Genomic DNA, 19,805 nt, shown 5'->3' on the forward strand with positions numbered 1-19,805 from the left:
ATCAAGCACATATATCTCTCTCTCCCCGCGGTGTAGAAGATTCTACTTAAAAGCTGGTTCGTGTGTTCTTCTTTTTTTTTCTCTATTTCTCAATTTTGTACTTAACGAATGGGGGTGCTGCGTTCGTTTGCGATTTCAATTAGCATAATTCTCCGAAAGCTCATGATGTAACTTTTTTCTTCTTCATGCTCTTGCCTCTCGTTTCAAGGTTTAATCTTCATCTCGTTCGGGAATGGCAGACAAAACGATTGCAATATGAAGTAATTTGACTTCTCGCGCGGACAAGAAATTGAATCCTGAATTATTCAAAATGGCCCTTTCCACCATCTTGACCCACAAACCGGAGGTGTAATAAACTTTAAGCTCTACAGCACTACCAAACCTATGACCTCGCCAAGAAGGGGATAAAAGGTGGATGGGGTGGGTGAACCTCATCAAAGCAAAATTAGAAGCTTGATGAGCTTTCATTTCATTTGATGTGATTTTTTTCAACAAACTTAGCCTTGGCATTGGTATGTTTCCGGACTATTCGCTCTCTCTCTCTCTCTTTCTCTCCGGAAAGATTTAAAGATAGAAGGAATGTTCACTTTGCTTTGCATTCTGCAATTTTGCATGAGCAATTAATACCACCAAGCTATTTATTTCGGTGGCAAATTCCACCAAACATCGAAGCATAACGCCACGATTTGTGTTTGTACACAATGTAATGCGGGTTGCAGAATGAAGGCGTTGCCGATTTCGCACTCCATTCAAACATAAGGGAGCGTCCATAAATTACGTAACACTCGAAAGATGGGAAGGAGGGTGGGATTCCCCAAAAATTTGGGATACATATTTTGTTTGAAACGATTGCTCCAAAATTATTTTATTGTAGTTATCTAAATCATCGCGCGCGCCTTCCTTTTATCCGCTAACGCTGCGGTCAATATCCCTGCAACACCGGCAGCGTACATCCTTCGGTCTTTTTCATATTCGCCTTGCTGTCAGTTTCGCTAATCCGCTCCGATCCGATGACGTGGACCGTTGCGTACGCGACAATGAACTTTGTCCAACGTCCCATCGTATTACTTGTATCATATCTCTTTGGTACACTCAAAAAGATACAGACTTATTAATTTACATGCAGTATTATTAGTCAAACCGTCAAAGAACAGGTATCAATGATTTATTGTTATGAGTTTTAAATTTGCGTGAAGTGCATTCAAATGGAAAGCCTCATCCGGTCTACTGGTAAAAGCGGATTAGAATTTCGTATCATATTCTAATTTTTATATAAATTATAAGAATGAAGAAAACGAGTGAATTCTGGGATCTTTCAGGCCATAACCTTCTTACAAGAGTTACACAAAATGTCCGTTGATTATACTTCTTCTTGGACAGCTCAAGCTCAGGGTTGAGTACGTCGCGTAGACATGCCCAGGTCGCCAATCAGTTTCGAAGAAACTCGGTCTATTAGATCTCCGACAGTTTTGACTCCACTTGATCCAGCCAACGGGCTTTGCTGTGCTCCTCTACGCCTTTATGGCGAGCACATTCCTGGTATGGCAACAGTCCGGCATCCTCATCACGTGCCTCAGCCATCGTATCCTACCTTCTTTGATTGCCGTCAGGATATCAGCTAGTCCAAGATAGTTTGTTGAATCTAGAAGGATCATTTATTGAGGTTGTTTAAAATTATTATGGAATAATCGTAATACGTTTTAGCAAGCAATTTGTGGCTTCCTTGACTAAATATTATCCATGTGAATAGTCTAAACAGAAAGTTTCACAACTGAGGTAAAGCACGGACGGGATTTGATACAGACTTCTGCAGGTTTATAGATCAGCGCAACTATTACTGGAGCATAACTTTCTCTTTGCCCCTAAAGTGTCTTTATTTTTCATAATCCTTTTCTAATCCTAATCCTGCCTCTACGACCTATTTGGTCATATCGACCAAATAATGGATTACTAGGAGCATATTGAATTGAGGGAGAAGGTTTGGGCAGATTTGTACCCTGGTACTGCCGTGAAAAGACCACCGCTGCTGTCCCCTCTACGTCTGCCCCCTTTCTTAATATTTGGGATAAAAAGTTTAAGAAACGTGATATTTTATTCAAAAAGTTATATATAAGTGATTTTTTTTTAAAGCTTAGAGCTACGTTTTGTTACGATAATAGAAGGAGGTAAGAAAAAGTGTATTTTAGAGTTACGTTATTTATGGACGGCTCCTAAATAAAGCTAGGGTAAAGTCTGAAAACGGGACACTGTACTGTTTGTTTGTAGAGGTTGTAAACAAATTTATCACACGCCAGGTGAAAAAGGATACATTCTTTCCTTTTATGGGCGAGATTCCACAAAATAATGGCGCTCCCCTTTTTTACGAAGGTGTGGGCAGATTTTTGCATGTCTCTGTGCATAACGTTGCTTCATACACACTAACCACGCATTTTAGCACAGTCTGGAGAGCGGGTTGTTGGGCACTGAGGTGCCGTGACATGTGTGGAAAACCTCGGCTGGATGGTGTTTTGCATTCTTTGCATCCGCCGTAACTCAAACCACAGAAAACAATAGTCCTTTGGTTCTGCAATTTCAATTGACGCCATGTCGTTCCGGTGTATTAACCGGTGAGGGTAAGAAAATGTTGGAGGAAATTTACAATGTGCAATGCAAATGATTTCCCTCCTAACAGACACAACTCTACAGTGCCCCTTATCAGGATGGGGAAATAAGTGAAACGCGAAACCAGCTAGCGCGTTGGATCTTTTCTTTTTATGTTGAGGGAAAACACACACAAAAAAGGAAGCGGTGTTTATAGCGCCGAAGGTGCGCGCCGTAAAGCCTAGCGATTTCGTTTCACTTTATGCGAAACGGACCACTACCTCCGGACCGGACGACTTCTTTGCCGTCGTTACAGAACCCGGAAGCGAGAGTTGTTTTATTGGGAAACAATTTTCACTCCATACCGCAATGTGCCTAAACGATGGCCATCATCTCTTTCAGATGCGATCGAAAAAGAAAGCAAGAATCGCCATTTATTACCGTCTATGGGACTTGTTGTTTTATTGGTTCGTGTTCATCGTCCAGGTTCTACCTGTTATTTACTTTTAGCCCTGTTATTGCAATGTACGAGAAGGATTTATGTTCCGTGCGACTCATCCAGCTTCAGCCATCCAGCAAATGTGAACCATTTCGGTGTTTGCGTGCGAAACACGTCTTTCAGCAGCAAAATGTGTGCTAATAACTTATTTTTATCCTTTCATCTTTGCGCCACATTATTTCGTCTGCCACGCGTCCGAAACAGCAACAGCCGTGTTCCCCGTCATCTGTCGTATACCAGCACCAACCCTCATCAAGACGCACCACGCCAACGTCCGTTCCATGTTCAATTCTTCCTTTGTTCCATCACCGCTCAACATCCGGCCAACACCTTGGCCCGGAATACATAATGTGTTTGTCTGTACGGACCTGGCGCACAGGACGCTTTTCTGTACGGCACACCGGAGCATAACTAACTTTTCCATTTCACTGACGTGGTGGGATGGGGATGATGAGATGAAGGAGTGGACATTAAAACACAAAAGAAGGGCAGTCTAAATGAATGTTTCCTCCTGCCCATCTACCAAATCTTCCCGGTGCGTTCATAATTCTGGTCTGGTTTTTCCCCATTTTTTTTTTTTTCGTTTTAGCTGAAGAAAACAAAATTTTGGGAAACTTTAGCGGTTGTAAGGACGTAAATAATAACTCATCCGGAAACGAGCCTCATTTTTGGTTTTGCAGGAATGGAATTTTTCTGCCTCGAACAAGTTTGCTGGTGAGGGAGGTAATTTTCCACGTCGGTGGATTTTTGTGGCCTGCGTAAGATAAACTTCAACCTCTGGGCAATGTGGCAGCAAGAGCACGCCCGGCCGATGTACAGGAATCATTCACGTTAGTCTGGGATTGTCTGGAGGGGGTCATCCAAGCCCTCCAAAGGTTGAGTTCAAACGCAAGGCTTCCAAATATTAGTAGCATCAAACACTTGAACACTTAAGTTTTAAAATTCAATAGGAAAATAGGTTTACGTTGGAGGGCATTTGCGCCCAACATAATACTTCCTTTTCTCGAAACAGTACCATCATTCGTAATCGATCCGCACGGTTCGTGGATTGTGGGTGCGTTGGCGGGCTTAGAACGCAGCTTAACTTCGCTTTCGATCAACGACGTCCTTCAGACTATAAAGCGCCGCACCGTCCGCTCCAACAACCCACGCACACGCGGCACATTCATCACGCTCGTGGTGGTGCCCCCCCCGGCAAAGAGTGATGTGAAATTAGATCATTAAAATGTATGCGGAGACATGATGTCGCCCCACGCAAAGTGCAAACCATCGGCGCTGGCAACAGTATTTTCAATGGTTGTGCTGACGTTACTCCCGAGCTTGGGGCGGACCTCTGGTGGGCTGGTTGAGATGGGGTGACACAAGGTTTCCGGGCCTTTTAGCAGCACAATTCTGTGTGTTTCCCTTTTGCACTCGGTACGCTCGACCCGAAAAGTACCCCCGGCCAATACAAACACATTCGGTACTGGGGATCCAGTAGGAGAATACACCCGGCATTGTATCCACGTACGGTTTCGACGGGGTGCGGTACCAGTGAATCGATGTATCCCAACCCAGGCTTGTGCTGCTGCATTCGCGCACGCAGAATCGGTCCTTATGTCATACATGTGTTAAATCACACAAAAGAGTGGCTTTGATGGACGGTGTGGCAGGGTTTAGAATTTCTCGCCAAAGTGCACCTTACACAAGCAGTGAAGAGAAATTGAATCTTGCCGCGCAAGGGCTATTTGGAGCAATATTGGTGTGGTAAAAAGACGACGACGTTCGACGAGAGGCATAAAAGGCACCATTTTACGCCCTTCGCAGCAAAGCAATCCAAGCGTGGGTAAATGGTAGATGATTGATCAGCCTAAAGGAATCAATTTGTCTGGCGCGGGGAAATAAAAATCGAGCCATAACGTGTGTTTACATGTGTCTGCTTGTGTGCGTGTATGTGTATCGGTGCCATTTCCGTAACCATTTGTCATTAGGGATGTAAAACGGAAGTTGCTGCTTTTCGGAGGATCTTGTTGGCAGAAGAATAAAAGCGATAAATACATTTTTAGTCATAATTATGAGTAAGACTTCCAGGACTTCGATCTTGGAACATGGAAAGCGGTGGCTGATTAATAGTCGAAGTGTCAGTAAACCTGGAGCAGGTCCGGCATCTGCATAGCAGGCATCGGCGCCGGTCTTCCGTCAGGACCGGGGTTTAAATCCCATCAGCACTGTTCCCTCGTAGCCCACGGTGCCACCCACGGATTAACTAACTACTTAGAAGGCATGACTGGTGTTGAGTAGTGAGCTCGAGAGCGGCCGGGAGGCCTCACCTCAATAAACTAAGGACTCTGAGCGTTGTCATTGGCAAGACAAAATTTCGTTCTCACGAGGTAGCTCTTCGTACTCTTCAAGCTCTTCGCCCTTACGAGGTAGCTCTTCTCCCTCACCAAGTAGCTCTTCGTACTCTTCGAGCTCTTCTACCGGGAGCTACCGGGTAGAAGCCTCAACCGGGTAGCCTCAACTCTCACATGTTAGTGAGCAGATGCCCCTCTCTTCTTTAAATAGAGCTACTTAACACAACACTAGGCATGACCTGGTAGATCGTGAAACCAAGAAGAATGAAGAAATAGTAAAATTATCTTTTGAAGAATTAAACCTCGAACCGAACGTGTCTTGTTGAATCGTGGATTATCAACTCCTACTATTTTGCGAACCAAATGAAACGGAAGCCTAATCTATGCTCAAGACTAGGCTTCCTTAAGTTGGATAAGAACCGAACACCGTTTCTTTCGATGGATTTATTCTGACAACTTTTCTAGCTGCTGCAGGTTAGGCACGATCATCTCTGGCCAAGCTGAAGTTAATTTCCAACAAATGTGGCATCACTTTTTCATCGGGCTTGTGTATATGATTTCTTGTTACGATAATCGGTGCAAATATTGGACCTACTAGACCGGCCCGGTAGTAGAAGCGACAGGACCCTGAAGAAAATCCCATCCGGACCGTTCCCCCGCAAATAGGTCCAAGTGCAAGAGATTCAATTATATAGTATCAGAAAGTCTAGTAATTCGTTGGTCGGCGTGACTTAGTAGGTTCATAGTTCGAACGGTAATGGTAACACGGGTACGGTAAAACATCTCATCGGTATTAAGGTAGTTTTTCACAGGTTGCGCAACACGTGCCCGAGCATTGTCATGCAGCAGAATAACTTTGTCGTGGCGTGATGAGTATTCTGGCCGTTTTTCACGCAGTGCTCGGCTTAAACTGTTTCCGGTAGCGTTCACCAGTGATTGTTTCTCCCGGTTACAGAAGTTCGTAGTAGATGACGCCGAGCTGGTCCCACCAAATGCTCAGCATGTCTTTCGAGCTATGGATGCTCGGCCGAGCCGAACATGTTGGGGTATGACCGGAGGATTCAAATGATTTTTTGACCTTAGGATTGCTAAACAAATTCCACTTCTCGTCTCCCATCAAGGTTCTGTGCAGGAGCCCCTTTCTGTTGTGCCACTGGAACAGCAATTCACACACGAAGAGTCTGGGTTCAATGTCCCACGGCTTGAACTCGTTTGGTATCCATTTGCCCTCCTTCTGTATCATGCCTAACGCGTTCAGCCATGATGATATGGCCTGACGAGTTACACCAAGCACGGCTGCAAGCTCTTCTTGCGTTTGGCGGTGATTTTCTTCCAGTAAAGACGTCAATTCTTCGTCGGCGAACGTTTTGGGCCTTCCTTCACGTTGAGCATCCTCCACGGCGAAATCACCGCTTCGAATGCGTTGAAACCAATCCCGACATCTTGTTTTACTTAGAGCAGCAACCCCGTAAACACTCCAAAGGTCTCGATGCGCTGCGGCTACCGTTTTCTTCGCTCGAAACAAAAACAGCAACACCTCGCGCATATGGAATATGGCTTATCTGGCTCAAAATCAGACATTTTCAAGAACTAGGAACTTTTACTCGCACGAAATATTCACTAACCTGTTTACGCAGTTTGGTTATGTCATTCTCGAATTTGATTTAGACGTTTTTAAACCTCAAAATCGCGCCACAGTCCACAGTGGCCCCATCGATTTCAAAACGGCCGTTATTTATTTGCGGACCTAATACAATTTCTCTATCTTGTCTGAACAACGGATCGTATACCGACTCGAACTCGTTACACCGACAGATTGGAGTTACATATGCTTCTATCGATTTGTTGAAACCATGACTCCTGGTGTACCTAAGGCACTAGAATATAGATTCTCGAGATGGGCTCAATCTTTAGGCGGACTTGAACCGATTTTTTTTTCAGTACAACTAGTTGTCACGTTTCAAACCATCTAGCTTATCGTTATGGATATAACCCCACGGATGTCCTTTCATTACATTTGACCTACATGTGCTGTCGCTACTGCTGCTGCTGCTGCTCGACAAAGCTGCCCATGTACAATGAGAATATTGTCGTTAAAAAGCATTCCCCGTGTTTTCGTGACTCATTCTCCGTGGCCAGAATAGTTGGGGGTGGTGTTTTTCGGTTTTATTTATTCAGTTTATAACTTCAGGATGCATTCCACGGTACAGTTTTCATCTCCTCACCCAGTTCAACCGTTCTCAGTGCACGAATGTGCAGAGCGCAGCATGAGTGTGAGGTTCTTCCTTTGTCAAAAGCACCCAGTTTGTACATTTTATGTTTGTTTGTTTTTTTTTTTGTGGGGAGCCTGGTGCGGGGGTTGCACGTGCACCGGAGGGATTTTCAAGTGAATTTCAAGTTGTGCATCCAGCATTCTGAAGTGGCCTGTCCGGTTCTCTACGGCAGAGTGCAATCCGGCTAACCCCGAAGCATCAAGTTTTACGTTGCAACTTAACCTCGGGTTCGATGTGTTCACAGCGAAGGAAGACCATTACCTCGTCGAAACATATTTCGAGGACCGATTGGTTGATGGTGAACTGTGTTGAGCCCTGGGATGTGTGGTTCTCTCGTTTGTGACGACCATTTCACCACCACCACCACCGCAACCACCCGTTTTCTATGGTGGCCCGGAGGAACAATTTTCCATTTTTATTGCAGTCCACGGGAGCAGTCGCAGTAGTGGTTTCGGTTATTTATGTCTTCGAGGTGGTGGTGCTGCCAGCAGTTGAAATGATAAAACTGGTAAACATGCTCATTAAATTTAACTCGTGTTTGTGTTCTATTCAAATGCTTTGACAATATTTATACGAGAGTTCTTATCATTTTTTGACGAATTAAACATTTCCGGAAGGAATACAGCGAACCTTCTAACATCCTTCTTGTTCAAATTGCATCACCTCTATTATACTCAGTTTACGATGGTCTTAAAATATCCCCAACAGACCTATTGCTGCTATCTGCTCCGTACAAGTGTTTTCATTATTTCTAACTCATCTCCATTCCGGCAGCTTCCGTTTGGAGGATGAACACCTCTCTTCCCTGTTACTCATTCATATTAGATGATCCATATTTATTCGTACGTTTTACTGGCGCCTTGAATTTTTCCCGACGTCTGGTCGGACACCGTCAATGGATTGGTGGAGCAGCAGCAAAAAAAAAAAAAACACGATAACACCTCACCTTAATAGGATGAAGTCAAAATAAAACGCACACTCACGACGACGACGAGTTGCGTTGAAGGTTACCTTCGTCTGGCACGAACATAGGACACCCCTTTTTGGCTCGGTCAGCTGGTCGCTTGCAGCAGCAGCAGCTACACTAGCACGGTTTGAAAGCCACCGGGAACACACCATTCGTATGATGACGCCATCGATTTGGAAGATTTATACCTACAGCCGTCCGTTTATCGATCCGTTTCGTGTACCGTGGTTCGGCTGGAAACGAAACGGCAAGTCTGCTCGAGACAGCTTACTGTACGCCTCTCCCCTGACCATAACAGCAGCGTGTGTTTGGGCTGTAAGATCGGCCAAGTACTGACAGAAATGATACTTTAATAGTTCCCATCGGGACGGTTCGAAAGGTTAGGAAAGACGAGACGATGTTATAACGGCTTCCCACGGCCAGATGAAAAACTTGCGGCAAAACGGTGACCGTTGCAACATCACAACACATGCAGAGGCTCCGAGATATTCGCCATATTGGTTGTCTGCTGTTGAGGTGAAGTGTTGTCTTAATTGGCTTCGTATTCGTTTGGAGCGATTGATGGAGTTGCTTTATGGTACGCCCATGTTTTCCATAACGTCAACCTATAACCCTCTGTAGTCTTCGTAGGATAGATGCTGATTACTCCATCCGATACTTTATGACGTAAATATTTTTCTTCTTCTATTTGTAGGCCACGATCGGTATAGACTTCCTCTCGAAAACGATGTATCTAGAGGATCGAACAGTGAGATTACAGCTGTGGGACACGGCCGGCCAGGAACGGTTCCGGTCGCTGATACCATCATACATTCGTGATTCAACCGTAGCAGTAGTGGTGTACGACATTACAAGTAAGTATGAACCCGTACCGGTCGGTCAAGACGTCTGACATAGAAAATCTAATGCAACAACTTTTACATATCTGATCAGATTTAGTACAGAACATTCGGTCTCATGGAAGGAAAATGGTGTGGCAAAATTTGGAGCTTTATTCGGTGCCACCATAAATCATCCTGCCGTACCATCGTGCACTTGTTGGGCAGTGCAGAACGACATGAATCACCCTTGTACGCTATGATGGGAGAGTGACGCCCATTAAAGCCTCCAGATTCTCTTATGCTGGTTGACCTTTCCGTCTGAGTTGGCGACATTAACCAACCGCTCCTGGGTTGACATTTTCCTGGGGTTTTTTTTCTTTCTTTCGATTATGTACACGTTTCTTTTATTCCAAGAAGAAAACTTCGCTCATCCCTTGTGGTTGTTTGCGTTGCAATTACAAAAGTGCCTGTTTACATTGCCTTGCTGGGTAGGGCTGATGCGCAATGTTCACCAAAAGGCCGCCAGCTAAGATTTGTCTGCTTTCTACCCTTCGATCTACTCTTCTGGCGGTAATGTTGCTGTATCTTGCTACAACTTTGGCTTGCGGTGGGTGCGAATTAAAAAAAACCAGCTTTCATAACGTGTAATTGCCACATAAATCGGTATCAGCTGCTTTGGCCTGTCTGGTGGCTCTTGTATTTCTTATCAACGCTGACACCAATTAGCTTTGGTTTCGAGTGCCCTGTTGTAACACCACTTTCAACCAGTCTGGGGACCACCAGCAAAGGAAATCGATATTCTTTTGTCGAGAGTATCCCTGCGGAAAGTAGTTCAACATTGTTACGTGCCGTCACACAGATATATTTGACGTTTGTCATTTATTATTTGTTATTTGGTCTCTAGATTAGTTTATGACCTGTTTCAGATTTACAGAAAAAAATGCCCCATCTTAAGCTCTCATTATATGTGTTGGATATTTAACACGCTAGGAGATAGGCTATCCGCTTTACACGAACACACAAACTAGCGCCATCTATGCGTAAAAGTAGGAATTACCATCACCATAGTTGAATTACTATATGAATTAAGTGACACATTAAGGTCCTTGGCGGGTAGCCGAAGTAAGACACTTCAGAGCGTTCTCGGGGAGTGGCTCGAAACCTGAGTTGGGATTCCAAAGCTCTTCCCGGAGTAGACCGTAGCCCTAGAATATGTATACTGCCATTTGAATTTTAGAGAGAGAATTTTCAGAAAATGTACTCTAGTAATCAATCTAAATTTTATCATGCAATTTTGTCATTAAAATCATTAATTTACGGCTCGTCCGCAGCCCAAGGTATGATTTTCATGTAAATCATCTTGTGCGTTGGGATAAAACTAGGACTGTAACTTGTGTAATCATAGTCCCCAACTCAAACTCTTTGAAATAGGGACTCTGCCCAATGGTAAAGAAGGGATTTTTGTGTTGTGTTGTGTGTTGTGAACTGATGTAATGTTGCTTTACTCTTGATAGGGATGTGTTGAAGGGTGACAGAGTACTCGATACAGTAATGAGCCTTATGGCGACTGACACTATTGCGGCATTGAATATTGGGTTTTTTTTATAAGCCGAATTCAACCGAGCTAATACTTCCTACGATCCCTGAACTGAAAGAGTTCTCTTTATTCTAGCTGAATTTAAACAGCGAGTGCGAGTCCTCAAAATTTGAATTGAATCAAGACAGTGATTAGACGTGTTCGCTACTGTCTGATCTACTATCCCAGGCAGGAACAGAATCTATGGTAATTTTGTAAGACTTCGACTCCGTTGGGCACAACTGTGTCACCTGCCTATGGTCATCAATTCGGATTCCTCAGGCTCAGCAGTGGTCATATTTTATCATGAAAATGTCGTGCAACAACCTGACAAAATTCATCTTTTTGCGAGAATATATCGATGGTAAAGGAGAGTTCCCTTGCTCATTATTGTAACAAGCGCTGGTTTTTAATCATGGGTAAAGTAGACGAAAGTGTCTTGCAAATCTAAGAATCCTCGTCCAAGGGAAGGAAGAACACTAAAGAGTCCTAGTCAAAGGAGCTTTCTCCAAAGGGAGTTCGTCCAAGAGTGCTCGCTTGCCGACATCGTCTACCGAAGTTTTAAAATAAGTTACTCATTAATTGTATACCTTGGCACACTATTTTCTTGTGGATTATAAAAAAATCCAGATCAACAGTAATTTAGATTTCATTATATTTTTATTTAATGCAATGTAATCAGCAAAGATTTTATTTTCCCCTTTTAGTGTTATTATTAACGCCTGGAGTGTCGACCCCCTTCCGTCATTTATATTAACCTGTTGAACCAAATGTTCCATATCGATACTGCGTCAATATATCTGTTTGGTTTTCACACCCTTTTAGGCACTCGACCGGCATACAGTTTTATTAAATTTATTTTCTCCCGCGGCCCGATTGAGAGTGAAACATTTACCCACGGACGGGAGACACGTGTGCGCGGAAAAGGCAATATTGTCAAAACTTATCACGCTGCCACTGCGGTGCCCATCGATGATAATAAAATACACAAAAACGCACGGCACGATTCAATTAGTGTGTGACTCAATCCGTCACGCGTCAGCAACGGTCAATTTGTGAGGTTTACACACTCCATCACCGCCCGTCACCTCATTGCGCAACCATGAAACGGACGGTAGCCGGTTCGGGCTGACCGGAGTAGTGTCGTTTTTTATGACTTGCAGTTTTCTTCCTTCCCAATCTTCTCTTAGTCGCATCGTTCCTTGCGTTCGTTTCTATATTTTGCACGCGGGTTTCATTTTGTGGCGGGAAGAAGAGGAGTAATCTGTGCCGTATCGAAGAACCACAAAATCATTACGCGATTTGTTGTATTGTGTATTGCACAAATATAGAAGAGCGAGTAGGAAGAAGGTGGTGAAGCGCGTGTGCACAATTTTTTGGTTAGCTCGAAAATGCAATGTCCGTGTGGCTCTCTCGTATTCAATCAAACGTTTTTCAAAGTGAGTGGGCTAAATGTTCAACACGATACATCAGCTTCGGCCTAACGCAATGGTCAATGATGCATTGGTCAAGTTGCACTGCAGTGCGGTTTTCAGCATACCAAGCAACTTTACCCCGTTTTTGGTTTTTGGACTTTTCGAATCGATTTCCGTTTCCGCCCAGCAGTGTTGTGTTCAGGATTTTTCTTTCAATCACACACTCTCTTTGGTTTGTATTCTACTGCTCTACCCTCGAATGCTGCTAGGAGTGGAACGTTCGAGAGGCACACACATTTAAATTGTGTGATAGAAAACTATCCGTAGAAAACCAAGTGACCGTTTCGACCGACCAGGCGCCTCCATCAAATTGACGTTAGCAGCCCACAGGATGGGCCGTTTCGTGCGCTTTACTGACCTAGGACTAATAACGGGCAACAATTGCGCCATGCAATAGTTGCTTTTGATGAAGCTAATGCAAAGCAGAGACGACGATGGTTCGCATGAATGAAATGATAATGAAAACCGCCTTTTCTTACGTCTCTTGTTATAGCTTTTCTTCTCCATTCTGCAGTGTTTGCTACTACTGTAATTAGTGATGGGAGAAATGGCTCCAATGTCGTAACCGATTCCGATCAGCTACAGTAAAATGTTGGAACCGGTTCTGGAGCCAGCTCCGCATCCACTGCTCCGTAGTAGTATTGGCAGATTCGGGATTCGAAAATATAATCCCTGGGAAGATTCGGATCGGATTGGATCCCAATTGAAGCATGCGATTCGATTGGGATTCGATAGCGATTTGATCCGATTCGGATTCCTTTGCGTTTTGATCCAATTCAGGATCCGTAGGGATTCGATTCGATGGGATTCCATTTGGATTCGATTTGGATTCTATCGAGACACATTTTTATTAGGATTCGCTATCTTCCATAACATTAAAATATCATTTCTCGCTATAGTGAGCAGCCACTTTTCACTATAGCGAGAAGTGCGCCTTTGTCCGTTATGTTATTTGTCTTCACTTAGAAAACGATTGGATCCCATCCGATGCGATCTGACTAGGATTCCTTCCCATTGAAATTCTGTAGGGATTCTATAGGGATTCTTAAGGGATTCGATTAGAGCGACTAGGATGGAACAGTAATGTATTTTTTATTAGCCTTTTTGTTATCTTCAAACTGCGGTATTTAATCGAGGATGTTGAATTTTTGGAAGCTTTTATTTTTGTTATACAATATTGACCAGAAATAAGGTCTTCGACTATTCTAGGGATCAGGAACGACTAGGAACCGTGGGTTAGGAAGCGTTTGTATGAAGCCATGGATTCGGAGCCGTTGGCTCGGAACCTGCTCCGGATTGAAACCAAAGCAAGCTTCTGAGCTGTCGGTACGCTTCGTAGTACCCATCACTAGCTTTATCCAGAGTCATTGTTGCCAGTCATTCGTCTGTGTTCTTTTAATGAATACAGAATAATAAAAAAAAACTATTGGGTGAGATATGTTTGCTCTAGGATACGAAGTTAGATTGCAACGTGGACAAGAATGTGGTGTCCATTCTCAGTGACAAATCGGTTTCATCGTCGGCAATGAAATAACTACAGAAAAGAAAGTGGACGGATGTAATCGATTTTATGAATTATATAGCTTACCATTTACTCACGCCATGTTTAATTTATTGCGATTGCAATGAAAGACATGAAAGCTAATCGTCGACCAATTGTAGCTATTTTCTTCCAAATTTATTATGAACAATAAACATTTTCGTATGTTTTTTTAAAAATTCCTTCTATTTCCTTGCAGATGCGAATTCATTTCATCAAACTTCGAAATGGATCGATGACGTGCGAACGGAGCGCGGCAGTGACGTGATTATAATGCTAGTTGGAAACAAAACCGATCTTTCCGACAAGCGTCAGGTGTCGACGGAGGAGGGCGAGCGAAAAGCGAAAGAACTGAATGTAATGTTTATCGAGACTAGTGCGAAAGCCGGCTATAACGTTAAACAGGTAAGACATGACATAAAATTCTAGTGGCGCATCATCTAATTGCACGTTTTTTTTTTCATCTTTTAGCTTTTCCGAAGAGTGGCCGCCGCCCTGCCAGGCATGGACTCGACCGAGAACAAACCACCAGAAGACAGTATCCTTTTCATAGCGAAAATGCCATTTATTGCACTTATTGCAAATTATATTCGAGTGCAACAATTACGTTCATTACTTGCGTAGTATGCGTTAAAGCAAATCTTTTCCATCAATTCAATTTATCACTTTATTGCTTCAAATATTATTGTTTCCTTGTTTCTAGCTAGCTCATATTTCATAACGATAACTTTTTATCCGTTTTGTTTAAGTTTGATTTGTTTCGTTTTGTTCTTTTCCTTAACGTTTTATTTTCTTCCCTTTTCCCATCATCAGTGCACGAGGTTGTGCTGAAAGATTCACCGAACGAAACAAAAGACCCAGAAGGTGGCTGTGCTTGCTGAAAACGATCAACAACACTCCTTCAACTTTGCTACAGCAGCAACAACTATTGCAGCATACTGCTAATCCGATACTACTATTGACTACAAGAACTACTACTACTTCTGCTACTACTACTGCTACTACCATCATAACGGCTAATATAAAACGACTGCAAGGACGGCGTTTACGATTCTGATGAAAATTTCTGCTTATTTCGATGTTAGTCGGGAGGGATTTGGCTGGACACACTATAGAGACGCATGTGACTGGGTGACAAAACAGTGTCGTATATATGTATGTTTGTGCTGTTTTTGTTTGGCTATACCAATTTTTCGACCTATTTATTTGTAGCAAAACAACACGAAATAAGACCCAAAAATAACAGAAAAAGCGCGAATGATTTTTTTTTTTGTTTTGGCAAGTTATCAAACAACTATTTGTAAGTGTACTTCGACGGAATGCCGCGGACACACAATACAGAGTACCAGGTGCTGTGGTTTTGTTTAATGAACATTATTGAACTGTTTCCTTCCGCTTTCAGTTCATATTTTTATTCCATTACTCAAATTTTGATTTGCGCCTCCATTTCCCTTTACACAAATGGGCGCGTCCTTATAGTAAATGGGGTGTAGCTTTTCTTTTCCATCACGTGCAGCACTGCTCCACGTGCCACTTATTGATCCCCGATTTTGCAATACCTCGATGTGTAATGATGAATTTAGTGCTAACGACTATAAAGCCAAGCAGCAATATGATTGTACATTAATGTTCCAATCCTACAACTTATATAACGTATTTGGGTTTTTATTATAATTATTATGATTATTTTATTTGCTTTGCACCATCAACACCACACATACATACACACATCCCACATGATAACCGCAAGACAACCAAGTAAATCCACAAATATTCCTTTTGAAACGACCGTTAAACCCCGCTCGACACAAGCAAGACGTAGGACGTATTCGTGCAAGACACAGCAAGGAGACAGATGATTGTGTAAGATTATACTGTAACGGCTACTCGTACAGCAGGACGCGTACTATTACTACCATTCGGGGGGTCACTTACTTTACTCTTACTTATTAACGTTTTTAAGCATTAAGTTGTTAGAGAAGTAATAAATGCAAAGAAAGCCTTAAACTTTATTATATATTTTTGCTCTTGAACCCCTCACTAACCACATACTAATGCTCCTTAACCCAAAACCCAACCACCCACTAACGTTCTATTTTCAGCCGTCGATTTGCAAACTCAACCCTCGAGCTCGGGCGATCAGCAAGATTCGGAAGGTGGCTGCATGTGTTAAACCGACATGCCATGGCTCCGAACAACCACACCCCATGGATGAGAGGAAACAAACTGATACTTCTAATTGTAGAGCGTAACACTGGTCATTGGCGGGGTGTAACCTCAACGTGGTTGATAAAGAACAGGCGAACAACACAAAAATAAAGTGTTAGAGCTGCTATTATTCATTTTATTCGCCCAAAAGCAAATGCATTCCCTCATGCGCGAACACTGAAATATGTTTGGTGTTCTACGAAAAAAAAAAAAGGCGGACAACGTGCAGTTGTGAGGTAAATGCTGTGAGCTGGAATTTAGTTTAATGTGTTGTTTTCCTCCCCTTTCTACACTTGCCCCCATTAGAACGGAAGAATGGTGTTGCAACGTTGATGCTTTTTGTGCTTAAAAACCCTCGGCAAAGAAAGACGTAACAACGGTTATTGAATTGCGCTGTCCTGCCCTGGATGTAGAACCTGAGCATATAGAGCGTAGTGAAGAGTGAGAATAAAGCGAAATGGTACACGAAAAATCAGGAAAATGCAGTTGTAGTAGCTAGTAGAAAAGGCTTAAACGGTATGGTTGGGGGGATGACTCTTTAGGGCAACATTTGATGGGAAGAAATCTTAATAATATGTAATATGAGAACAAAACGAAATACGCAAAGCGATCGGATTCAATTAGCTAGTGTAGTAAGGAGGAAAAGATGAAACTACACGCACACAAAACCAGCCATTGCCAATATGAGTTGAGACTTGAGACAAAAGGGTAACGGGTGTCGTGACTAGACGGCCCAAGGGGACGGTGTAAAAAGAAGCGGAGCATCAGTCAAGATGCGAAAAAAGTGAGTTTTTGTCAGATTTTAGTATACTTAGCACACTTACCTGTCAGTTTCGGTTTACCCACTTTCCTCTTATGATTGTTAAACTTTTACAAAAAGTTGTGCTGGATGCATTAAACAGAAGATTTTTCTTTCGCAACTTTGCTTCAAGTAAACAATCCGTGCTTCATCGTGCCACAATTCTCTTACCCCTTGACTCTGTGAAGCCTGAAATGTGAAGCAAACTAATAATGCGCGCATGCCAACAATGTTTCCACTGCCTAACCGTCATTCATCATTAAAAAAATGCATGCTATTTCATCCATCGTTCATCAAACAAAACGCTCGATAGAAGGGATTCGCTAAGCACCACAGTTAAGTTACAAGTGTGCACAGGGAAATTAGGAATTAGCAATTGAAGGTGGGAGAAAAATGGAGAGGAAGAAATTGAATCCAAACACCTAACTTAACCAATGATGTGAAGCACCAGTGCGCAAATGATTCTTTTACACCGTGTGTTGTACGCTGCTTCAAGTGAGCTTTTGGTGGCATCCAGATATATTGCTGGGCTGAGCAAAATGATGATTTAGTAGCAAACTACGGCGTGAATATTAGATAACGTAACTAAGACAAAAAAAAAGCATCTCAAGTAAAACGAACACGAAAAACGCGCAACAACTACAAAATATGCACTCACAACAATAATCCCACACATTCACGTCAACACATCAAACAGAACCGGAACGAAAGACGCCATCAGACGATCATCAATACTATCCTCGCACCTAATATGCTGTAGAACGGTACAAACAAGAGCTGGAAGATGTCTACTGGGAAGCAGGATGTATGACAAACTTATGAAACGCGGCTAGTATCGTTCATTTTCAAGTATTAGATCGGAAATCTAATTATTACTTCGTCAATACGGAGAAGGAAATTTTTAAAACACTGTAACGCGTGCATCGAAAATTTAGACTAACTTTGGACTTTAGAACTCAATACTACAACTCAAGAATAATTCTGTGAAAATATTGCAACAATCCCGAGGTGTCAAGACGCTTATGATAAGCGTAAGTTGTCTTAAATTTTTGAATTCCTTGAGAAATGCATCCTTACCATTAGTTGCTTCTTCCACGTGGGAACAGCCTGATTGGGTAGACGATTCTTAACAGTTTTACACAAAAATAAATCACTGTTAAGATCAGTTGGGAGTATCTCTTCGTTCGATGATTAACCCACTGCTTCAAATATTTAGTACACATTTCACAATTCTTGGTCTCCGACGACATTTTTTACAAGTAGGAAGATCTTGTGAAATACCAGAATCGGAAATGGTTCATATTAATTATGGTTTTGGTTCCGGGAATGGGTCCGAAATTTGTCCCGGAAGCGGTTCCGGAATTAATTCGGGAATCGTTTTTCGTAACTGATTCCTGCATCAGAAATGGTTGTCCAGAATCGGAAATGGTTTCAGAAACGGACTGGTTTCGGAATCAAACTCGTTTGTTTTGAAATTGGTTCTGAAATCGGTCCTGGAATTAATTCTAGAGTCAGTACTGGAATCAGTTCCGGCATTATTTTGGGAATTAGTTCCAACGAGAAACAATTCCGAAAATGGAATAGGAACCAGGTAGTTCCGATTTCTAGGGCCCGTCTCTAGTATCAATTGTAATCGGTCTTCAAATGTGCGTCATTATTTCCAATGTTTTGATGAGACGTTTAACTCTAAAATATGAGAAGAATCTTTTATAGCAGTTTTCAACAGAGGTGCAAATCAATTGATGAATGAGGAAAAGACAACGAATGGTAGGGTGAATCGCATGAAAATCTTGAAAGTTAGTCTGTTTCTTCGAATGCGCACGTTACAACGAGAAGCGAGAATTGATTGTTTCGATGCGCTCGCATGGAAAGGCATCTGAAAAAAGCGTTAAACAATGAAAAGCCCCTAAAAGAAGTGAAAGGTTTAAAGTGCTATTTAGTAAGAGTGTGGAGAAAAGCATAATTGAGAAGGCAAAATGCTACAAAATAGCGCGTTCTGTTCGTTGTTTCAACAAACTACACCTAATGAATTTGTACATTCGGCTCGGTTTAACATTGTTCGGTACACAGTAGAAACCATTGCGATAACTACAATATTGATACACGATACCTTTCTACACGATTTCAGCAACTATTTTAACAAGAAAGCAAACCTATGAATGACTTAAAGCAAACGAGGGATTATTACCGGCAAGAAAAGCAAGATCGTGAAGGGGGGCGATCATGAAATGGTCGCAGGCAGCGCATAAGCAGCAGCAAACATGGTTCCGAACCACCTTACTCCCTCACTAACTACATTCTAACGGACAAAGTATAGTTGAATTAGGCTTTCCTTTCACTCTCTTTCTCCGTCTCATGTCGCGGCACAGAAGAAGAATTAAAAAAAAAACACACACACACACTAGGGAAAAAGGCACAAGGCATATGAACTCGCATGCGAACAACCGCGTATAAAATCATGCAGGTAAACACAAAATAGCATAGCACACATTACATATTTATCACGCATTTTCTCATAAACAAAAATTAAAAAGAAGGAAAAAAACAATCGAAACGATCGCAAAAAAGGGTCAAATTATTAGCGAAGCGGGGGGGACAGGTTTTAGTGATGTGGCGCGGTTATGCTAAAGCTCTGCAACGGATCATATGTGGATGAGCATGGGAGAACTACGGGAGAAGCATAACAATCAAATCATAAGGCTCCCGCAGAAGAAAAAAAAAAAGCAGATCACTA

General features: G+C 42.6%; 2 protein-coding genes across 10 annotated transcripts in view; both read left to right on the forward strand.

The window, feature by feature from the left end:
* LOC126556322 (ras-related protein Rab6) overlaps window positions 1–16,237 on the forward strand; it is a 467,299-nt gene extending 451,062 nt beyond the window's left edge. For 7 of the 8 annotated variants that reach the window (XM_050211571.1, XM_050211568.1, XM_050211574.1 and 4 more), the window contains exons 4-7: window positions 9,347–9,506; window positions 14,264–14,469; window positions 14,536–14,602; window positions 16,167–16,237. In XM_050211571.1, the coding sequence (XP_050067528.1) occupies window positions 9,347–9,506; window positions 14,264–14,469; window positions 14,536–14,602; window positions 16,167–16,237 (504 nt within the window). Of the gene's footprint in view, window positions 1–9,346; window positions 9,507–14,263; window positions 14,470–14,535; window positions 14,603–14,877; window positions 14,954–16,166 lie in introns of those variants that run through there. The other variant, XM_050211575.1, reaches the window with a different exon arrangement.
* Window positions 1–19,805, forward strand: part of LOC126556197 (retinol dehydrogenase 14) — a 128,902-nt gene that overhangs the window by 2,628 nt on the left and 106,469 nt on the right. The window lies entirely within an intron of this gene.

Source organism: Anopheles maculipalpis, chromosome 2RL (genome assembly GCF_943734695.1).
Source record: "Anopheles maculipalpis chromosome 2RL, idAnoMacuDA_375_x, whole genome shotgun sequence".
Taxonomy (NCBI): domain Eukaryota; kingdom Metazoa; phylum Arthropoda; class Insecta; order Diptera; family Culicidae; genus Anopheles; species Anopheles maculipalpis.